At 48.1% G+C, this 9483-nt stretch overlaps 1 protein-coding gene across 1 annotated transcript; it reads left to right on the top strand.

Moving 5' to 3' along the window:
- Positions 1 to 1248: 1248 nt before the first annotated feature.
- LOC142578294 (uncharacterized) lies at positions 1249 to 8515 on the top strand. Its single transcript, XM_075687692.1, has 2 exons — positions 1249 to 1612; positions 7941 to 8515. Exons 1-2 carry the CDS (start codon positions 1249 to 1251, stop codon positions 8417 to 8419), a joined length of 843 nt encoding a protein of 280 aa, XP_075543807.1. The 3' UTR covers positions 8420 to 8515.
- Positions 8516 to 9483: the final 968 nt, after the last annotated feature.

Here is a 9483-nt window from a genome sequence, read left to right as displayed (position 1 = left end):
ACAACATAAAGAAAGCCTGCAAATAACAAAAATAACCGCCGATTCTGTCGAAGGCCACTGTCTTGTACGCATACTAAATGCTCAAATCAACCGGTAGAACATCGCACGAGTTATGCTGAAGATGCGGGTTTGACTTCCACCTGGACAAGCTGTCCTTTCGCACACTTCAAGTTCCTTTTTCCTGATTAATTCTAGCCCTAACTTAAAACGAAAGGTATTTCCCCTGCGCTTTGTCTGGTTTCGTTGCCATTTGTCTTCATATGGCTGAATCAAAAAGAAACAAAGAAAAGAGCTCCTTGAATCTAACATTCTTTTATAGTTCAGATTTGCAACAATGCTTTTCTGACTTTCGTGCAGTCTCTCGTGCAGTATAGAATAATGCTTCGCAACGCTCTCGTTATTTTGTATGCACTGCACCGATTCCCCAGCGCTTGGACGAAATGCTACAAATACCATATTTATTAAAAATGAGCTGAGCCCTAAGTAGTTCAATAAGGTAGCTTTTCTACAGTCAGTTACGTAACCCAGCAGGTGGCTGTGTGGTGACCTCATGACGAAAAGGCGGTCACATGGGAGCAGGACATCGCGATGTTTTGGCACCTACTCCACCTCGCTCGGTTGTCTCGTTGCTCGTTGTGAGGTTCGGTGTCACCGCATAGTGGGCGAGCCGGAGCGAGTGACAAAACGTCGCGATGTCCTACTTCCACGTGACCACCTTATGTGTCGCGAGGTCACCAGACAGTGACCTCCAAGGCAACATAATTGGCTATAAAGAAGCCCTTTTATTAAATTACTTAGGATTCTCTGATACATCGCAGTCTGTTACTAAGATTTCCAGGTCCCCGCGACCTTCATATACCGCTAGAAGCACAAGAAGAGTAAAAAATGTCATTTCAGTAAACCTCTTACATTTCTGCGCACACGCATGATCATTGCAAATTGTTACGCTTATAACGCATTTTCTTTAAGTGATCAAATTATAAAATCGCGTAGCCATTTGAAGGCAGATGAAGCTGAAGTTTAGGCAAATACCTGTACTGCCCATCATTCCCTTGGTATAGCCGAATCGCCATAATTGCCGATCCTGTATGCACTATAGCGAAAGTTGTAATTTTTTGTAGAAAACTGAATGGCACACACGTGGCCTCCGAGATTAGGCGGCGCGCGCTACAGTGCGCGCGGCCCGATATCTGAGGCTATGAGGCACGTAACTTCTCTGAGGAGAAAGAAGTGAAGTAGCTGAAGAAGATGGCCGCCAGCTTGAAGGACCGCACCTCGTCCTGGTTCCGCTCCATCGTTGGGGTACCTCGGCAGCAGCAGCAGCCGAGGGCGGCTCGGAGCGTCGCCGTCGCGGCACAGCAGGAGACCGGCGTCCAAGCGCCGCCTGGCCTCGCATATCCGCTTCCCACGGTGGCGGAACCGAGCAGGTCGCTGCCGCAGGACGTCCCCAGTGCAGCCATGTTTCAGCCTCCCGCGCCAGAACCGGCGCTGGAGCCCTCCAGCAGAGCACCGCCGATGTCGATGTACGCGAACGTAGTAGGTCAGCCCGCTGCGCCGGAGGCTTCGACAAGACCACGACACGCCGACACCATCGCAAACCAGCCTTACATGGGTCAGCATTTCGTCATACTTTGTAATACTCAGAAATAATATAATGGAGTATATGTAGTCTTAGGAATGAGATAATTGTTGCCCTGTTACTTCATTTCAGAAAAGGTTATAAAAACAATTTCTCATTAATATTATTTAGGGTTATTGTTGTGCACTCGGAATTGTAATAGATTTCGCACGCCCTGCGGGAAAATATAAGTTTCAGAGATCAGTGACATTGTAAGTTGCGGTCTGCAAATTATTCGTCTTCGTTAATTTTTGCGCATTATTCATAGTTTGGTATAGCCCCGCAGGGACGTCTGCGTCAGCAGGCGTTTGGTGTGTTGCGACACCACGTACCCGAACACACAAGGGTTGGACCCTCCCGCCTCTAACCATGCACGGCTTGGCCGTATCCTGGGAAAGGGGAACCCTAGGGGTTGAGTCGAAGCCGGGTGTTTGGACCTTTGCGGCCCTTCGGCGGAGGCAACACACCTCTTTGTCCTCGGCTTCACGTAGACGGCACCCCCCGGACTGACCCACCCGGGGGAAAACGGTAATTGCCTTTTCCTACTCTCTTCTCCAATCTTCGTCTTCCTCTCTTACTTTCCATATTTCCTGTCTCCTACTCACTTCTGTATTACTTCCGATCTTCCAGGCAGCAATGGTTGACAGTGTGAATAGCCAACCTAGGTTATGTCATATCTGGTTATAGTGGTAATCTACAGCTGACGTTTGCAGGACTTACTTTTGCAGGTCCTGCCGCTTCCCGTAGTAGGGCTCCACGGTGGTTGGCTCGCGTTGCTGCCGAAAGCTTCACGTTTACCTATGGCTAGTTCCTTCCCCCCACTACCTGATTGCCCTCAGAAAATAGGGCGCACCGAAGAACTACTTAAATTATTTGGTCGAAGCACTGAGAACTTTCCCCGCTATCAAGTAATTCACTCTGAGAAATCAAGAAAGAGAACTAGAATGATCTCGCCTTTCCTCGTCTCTAAATGACTCGTCACGCATTGAGACTGGCATGTGACGACCTCCTCTTGGAACTTCTTGACAAAAAGTAGCACGAAATACTACGTAACCTAGCGTAATAAAGCGTAACCTAGTGTCTTTCGGAGACATACCTGTTTCAATGAGCCCAGGCCGAACCATGAACACCATCCGCGGTGTGATTTTATATGATGATTTGATGGAGCTGAGCGAGACTGAACTTCTGGAAGAATGAAAAGCACAAAATGGTATCAACGTAAAACGTATCAAAATGAGGCGTGATAGGAAAGACATCGACACGAAGCACCTAATTCTCACATTCGGTTCCAGTGTGCTGCCAGAAACCATCGAGGCAGATTACATTAAAATCCGAGTAAGGCCGTAGGTCCCCAACTCTCTCCGCTGTTTCAACTGCCAAAGACTCGGCCACAGTTCACAGAATTGCCGAGGCCGACTGGCCTGTCTTAAATGCCGTGCACACGAGCACCCAGCTGAATCTTGTGAAAACGTTCTACACTGTGTTAACTGTGACGGGGAGCATGCCGCACAGTGGCGGTCCTGCCCATCCTGGAAAAGAGAGGAAGAAATCGTGACAATTAAAGTAAAACAGAACCTATCCTTCAAGGAAGCAAGGAGGCGGGTGTCTTACCTACCAAAGAACAGCCTCACAACGGCTTCCGGCAGCTATCCGGCCCACGCGTAGTGAGCAGACGGCAAAGCCGTCCGCCCCCTTGGTGGCTGCAGCCCGCGCTATGCTGCCTGCCCAGAAGGGGCCGTTGACCTCAGGGCTGGTGGTAATCCATGGTTTCGTCTCCTGAGAGGAGGCCCTCAAGGCGAACAAACCGTTCCCAAGAGCGGGTGCCCAGCGCCGCGGAAGAAGCGATGGACACAATTTCCAGCCAAGTGGCGCCTCCAGCGCCTAAGGAGCGGAGGGATTCTCTGGACCGCTCCAAAAAAGAAAAATATGGTGTCATGGCATCTGGAAAGGGCCGTCAGCTTAATATTTGTTTCTTAAACACACGGCACGAACGTTTTTTTTTTTCCCATCATGGAGACCCAAATACTACAATGGAATGTTAGAGGACTTCTTCATAACCTCAACGGCATTACAGAACTCCCACACAAACATAATCCAAAGTTGCTGTGTCTGCACGGAACACATCTAAAATCTACACAAGCGAACTTTCTCCGGCAACACGCCATTTTCCTGAAAGACCGAGACGACGTTGCTGCGCTGTCCGGTGGTGTAGCAATAGTTGCCGACGACAAGTATGTAGCCTGTCAACATGTGGCCCTACAGACGCCCCTTGAGGCAGTGTCAGTTCGGGCCATTCTTTTCAGTAAATTGGTAACCGTGTGTTTCATTTATATACCCCCAAATCGTCATCTCGAAAAAACGGAGCTTTATAAGTTCAGTGATCAGCTTCCAGAGCCTTAGGTACTCGCGGGAAATTTTAACGCTCAAAGCACGATGTGGGAACACTCACGATGCAACGCGAGAAGCCGATTCATAGAGAACTTCTTAGTAAACACCGCTGCATGCCTGTTCAATAAAAACGAAGCTACTTATTACAATACGTTGCACAATTCTTATTCTTCTATAGACCTATCGATTGGCTCGGCTCCCTCACTTAGAGTGGAACGTTATTAAAAATCCTTACGGAAGTCACCAGTTCCCTGTAGACTTAATTCAACAACATGAATGTCCTCCACGTGCGCCTCGGTGGAAGCTAGCTTCCGCCGACTGGGATCGTTTTAAGGAATCGACTTACCTACCCGGCATTTTCACACCGATTTTAGTATTGATGATTCGGTAGCATATAATACCACTTTTATCATCGAGGCAGCAAAGAAATTCATCCCACAGTCAAGCGGTAGATCATCCAAAAGATTAGTTCCGTGGTGGAACGACGAGTGCAAGGAGGCGCGGAAAAAACAAAATAAAGCGTGGGGCATGCTTCGCCGATCCCCAACCGCAGAAAATTTGATCTAATTTAAAAACGTTAAATCACAAGGAAGGCGATCACGCGATGGCAAGCTATAGAAGGTCCAGCTGGGAGAGGTTCTTGTCCGGCATTAATTCATATACACAGGAAGCAAAAGTATGGAACGGACTAAGGAGGCTTAAGTGACAACAAACTGGTGGATAAAGAAGGAAACAAGATGGAAGATCAGGTTGACGCTTTTGGTGAACACTTGGAGCGCGTGTTTAGCTCTACTCACTATTCGAATAACTTTCTGAGACATAAAGCCATCGAAAAACACAGGCCACTGAACCGGAAATGTAGCCCAAACAATCCTTATAGCCGTCCTTTTAACATTGCCGAACTTAAAGCTTTCTTGGTAGCATATCAAAGCTCTGCACCGGATCCCGATAGAATTATGTACGGTGTGATAAAGCCCCTGCACTCCGACACGCAAAACACAATACTCAGCACTTTTCAATACTACCTGGGCTGCTGGGTATCGCCCATCTAAATGCAAAGAAGCTATTGTCATCCCAGTTTTGAAGCACGGTAATGATACATTGCTGACCAGCTACCGTCCTATAGCGCTTACGAGCTGCCTCTGTAAGCTTTTTGAGAAAATGACTAACCGTCCTCTCATATATTTCCTAGAGTGCAACAAAATGCTTGACCCATTTCAATGTGGCTTTAGGGAAGGACGATCTACAATCGACCGCCTCGTGCGCATCGAAGCAAACATCGGACCGCGATGCGTTTGTACGAAAACAGTACTTGTCTATATTCCTCGATATGGCAAAGGCGTACGGCACGACATGGCGGTATGGTATGTTACGATATCTGTCGTACGTGGGCATTCGAGGAAATATGCTGAAAACGATAGAAAGGTACCGATCCAACCGCACTTTCTAAGTCAGAATAAGCAGTGTACCAGTCCATTTGCACAAGAAACTGGTGTACCTCAGTTAAGGAGGCGTGCTCAGTTGCACGCTCTTCATTGTTAAGATGACCTCGCTCCGTGCATCGCAACCTCCAGATATAATGTATTCTGTCTATGTAGACAATGTACAATTAGACTTCAAATCTTGTAACCTCGCCGTTTGTGAACGACGGGTACAACAAGGCCTAAACAAAGTGTCTAAATGGGCAGAAGAATACGAATTCAAGCTTAACACCGACGAAAGTGTCTGTATTGTTTTCTCAAGAAAGAGAGGGCTGGTTCCAAATTCCACTGTCGTACTACATGGGCAACGAATACCCACGAACAAGGAGCACAAGTTTTTAGGTATCGTGCTTGATTCAAACTTGACGTTCATAGCGCACATCATATATGTCAAGGCGAAATGCCTAAAAACAACGAACTTATTGAAAATTACCTCTAATGCAACATAGGGAAGTGATAGGAAGTACCTAATGAAACTCTACAAAGTCGTGTTCGATCATGTTTGGACTATGGTGCCGTGGTATATCACTCTGCCGCGCCGATCGCGCTAAAGATGCTGGATCCCGTCCACCATCTGGGTATCCGTCTGGCCACAGGCGCATTCAGAACAATCCCTATTGAGAGTCTATACGTTGAATCGAATGGGTTGTCCCTTAACCTACAGAGAACATACAGAAGTTTCACATATTTACTCAAGGTGCAGTCTAACCCTCAACACCCTTGCTACTCATCCGTTAACGATATGACATCTGCTGCGCTATTCCGTAATCATCCCTCAGTGAGGGAGCCTTTTCCAATACGGGTCAGGAAACTAGTTGAGGACATAGGTGTTTAAATCCTCGAACATTGTCTGACGGCTCCTGTGAAGCTGTTGCCACCATGGCAATGGCAACTTGTTCAGTGTGACACATTGTTTATTGAGGTAGCAAAACACTTTCCAGATGAATACATACAGATGCATTTTCTGAAGCTTCAGTCGAAGCACAACTGCCCAGAGTTCTACACAAATGCTTCAAAGTAGCAAGCCGGCATCTCTTACGCGGCTGTCGGCCTATAGTTTTTCGAATCCGTTGTTCTACACCCTGAAACCAGCATCTTAACGGCAGAGCCTTATGCACTACTGTCGGCCACTAAACACATTAAGAAAGCAAAGCTACCAAAGGACATTATATTGAGATTCCTTAAGTGTCGTCAAAACTTTACAATCGCTACGAAAACACAATAATCCTGTAATCAACGACCTACATTCATTACTCTGCAAAGCGTATTCATCCAACCAACAGGTTGTAATGTGCTGGGTGCCTGGGTACAGGTGTATAGAGGGTGACGCGCTCGCAGATAAAAAGGCAACTTCAATAGCAACAAAACCTAGAAATCTGTCCCTGCCAGTTCCTGACACAGACTTTAAGCCATTCCTACGCAAAACACTCAGGAGCTATTGGCAACACTCGTGGGATGAGCAAACGTTGAATAAGCTCCATCTAGTAAACTAGTTGTAGGGAACTGGCCATCGTTAAGAAAGTCACGACGATCTGAAGTTCTCTTTTGCCGCCTCAGAATAGGGCATACATATGGTACATATTCATATTTTTTACCTGGCGCTGTAACCTCCACTCTTTGGCATACGCGTATGTGGCGAAAGGCTGACCATGGTCCACGTTTGCTGGAGTGCCGGCAAGCAGAAGAGATAAGACGGAACATTCCATTGGCATACAAACAATGTATCCCCTTACATCCAACGCTTTCTTCGCCCAGAACCTCTATTTGAAATCAAGGTAGTGCCTAACTTTATTAAACGATGTTGTGCTGCATGTTATTAGCCCAAGAGATTCGTAGCCCACCCTCTTTGGCTGCGAGCTCAGTGTTTAGTAAAACACGTGCCTCCAGACCCTTGTGCTCAAGACTCTTAGTGAGGCGGTATAGGGCTAGTAGAATCAACGCATCTTTTTCGTGTTTTTACAGCGAAGCTGTTTATGGCTAGGTTCTGGCGGATCTAGTCTCCGTGGACATAGGCTAAATATCCTTGACACGTGGCCCGATCCCTAAGATAGTGCAACACCGGGTCGACCCGCGGCGGAGGTCAAGCAGGCGTTAAGCACTCCCCGTATTTGGGTCGATCCCGAAGGTAGTGCAATACCGGGCCGACCCACGGTGGAGGTGAAGCAGGTGTTAAGCACTACCTATACGTTGGCCGATCCCGCAGATTGTGCAATACCGGGCTGACCCGCGCGGAGGTGCAGTTCGCCAGTAAGGGGCCCATATTCACAGCTTCGCTGGTCATCCTAGCTTCTAGAATCACAGAGTGGAAGGGCACGGAATTTTTTTGCAGAACGTATGCATTCTTACCGGCTGTATAGGTTGGGACCTCTAGATATTTTTTTCGCATTCCGAGAGCAAAATATTTAGTCGCGTATGTAAAGTAAATCTGGAAATAAATTTTGCGTTTCAAACAGTACCGGAGAGGGTGCCTGTCGGAGAAACCGATGTCCAGCTGCAGCAAATGTGCCGCCGCAGTTCGCTCTGGACGCCGCTACCGCACCAGAGTGTGCAAACAGGGACCGTCCCACTGATGTCGCTCGAGAACTCGGTGATGGTCCTGGGCGACTACCTCAAGTCCGTCGGCGAAGCACCGGCGGAGCAAGAAGAGACTGTCCGCGCGATCTGCCAGTTCTTCGTCTTGCTCTTCTTGACGACGGCCGCAGTGTTCGTCCTATGCCTGCTGCTCTTCGGATCCTCGTTCGAAACTCACACCAGGAACAGAAGCTCGGAGAACCCGACCGGCGCGGACGAAAGCTTCCGCCTCGAGGACTTTCCGGTAGCCCCCGAGATAGACGTGATAACTCTGCGTGGGTCCACAAACGGAACCACCATGACTGTCTGGGCCCTCTACAACGACGTGGCCGAAACGGCGACTGGCGTACACAGGCGCTGACTGGAAGTAGCGGCGACGTAACGCTAAGTTACCCGAAAAGCCGAACAGATGTGTGATTTTTCTCGTAGCTCGTGTAACATTGAAGATAAATTGCATTTCTCCTCAATGTTGGTTCCTTTAATGGCTGTCCCTACAGCGTGACGGCTCAGAGGTTTTGCATTACATTGTGCGTATGGAGGAAAAATGATTGGGAGGGAACGTCACGTGACAATTTTAAAGACTAGTCATTCATAAAAGACATATCGGAACTGCTCATGGGAAATAGTTTCTCACCACGTGATAGGCAAGAGGTAATTTCTAGCTGCCTAGCGCGTGGAGAGCATGGGGGAGAGTACAGCGCAGAACGGTTGGCGAGTGCCATGGAGGAAGGAAATAGGAGGGAGAATTACGTAACGCCATCAGCCTTGGCAAGCGTGACGTAATGCTGAGGCCATTCTCCTTCTATTTTTCCCCTCGAAGTGTCGGACCATTACGTCACATCTGAGACGCAGCGTAATGGTGGAGAACGTTTGGATCCCCGTAGGTTTTAATCGATGCGCACTTGTTCGGCTGCGCTGCCTGTAGAGCGGGAGCACTAAAACCTGCCGCGCGCTATGACGTTATGATCATATGTTTTGCCGATACGTTTTGGCTTGAATCATGTTGCGTGATGCTTTCTTCTAATTCTTCCTTCCTTCATGCCAAGGGCCTGCTATAAAGAAGGGCAAAAATGTCCGACGATTACGACAGTCCTAAATGCGAAATTCGAGCGCCGTTTTATGCATGTTTTTATTTCGCGATATATTGAGGCAAACAATTTGAGACCAACATCACCGCACCGACTGGCAGAGGGAGGGGCGATATATATATATATATATATATATATATATCAACACTGTCGTAATGAGCGGCATTGGCGCCAGCTGTGGAAGAAGACGACGAACGCGCGAGAAGTGGCCCGAGCGCCTTCGCGCGGTTACGCCGACGCCGACACCGATGCTCAAACCAGGAACGGGCGCCTACGAGCTTCGCACTAAACAGAGAGAGACGGAGACACACGTAGCGATGTCTTTCAACTCAAGCTT

The sequence above is a fragment of the Dermacentor variabilis genome, chromosome 4, assembly GCF_050947875.1.
Source record: "Dermacentor variabilis isolate Ectoservices chromosome 4, ASM5094787v1, whole genome shotgun sequence".
Lineage (NCBI taxonomy): Eukaryota > Metazoa > Arthropoda > Arachnida > Ixodida > Ixodidae > Dermacentor > Dermacentor variabilis.
Note: the sequence above shows the minus strand (reverse complement) of the source record. Positions and strands in the feature narration are given on the sequence as shown.

Bases quoted from the DNA above. Each gene is read 5' to 3' on its own strand.
- LOC142578294 (XM_075687692.1), top strand. From the start codon at position 1,249: ATGGCCGCCAGCTTGAAGGACCGCACCTCGTCCTGGTTCCGCTCCATC. The intron at 1,613-7,940 runs GTCAGCATTTCG...CGTTTCAAACAG, and splicing joins CGCAAACCAGCCTTACATGG to TACCGGAGAGGGTGCCTGTC.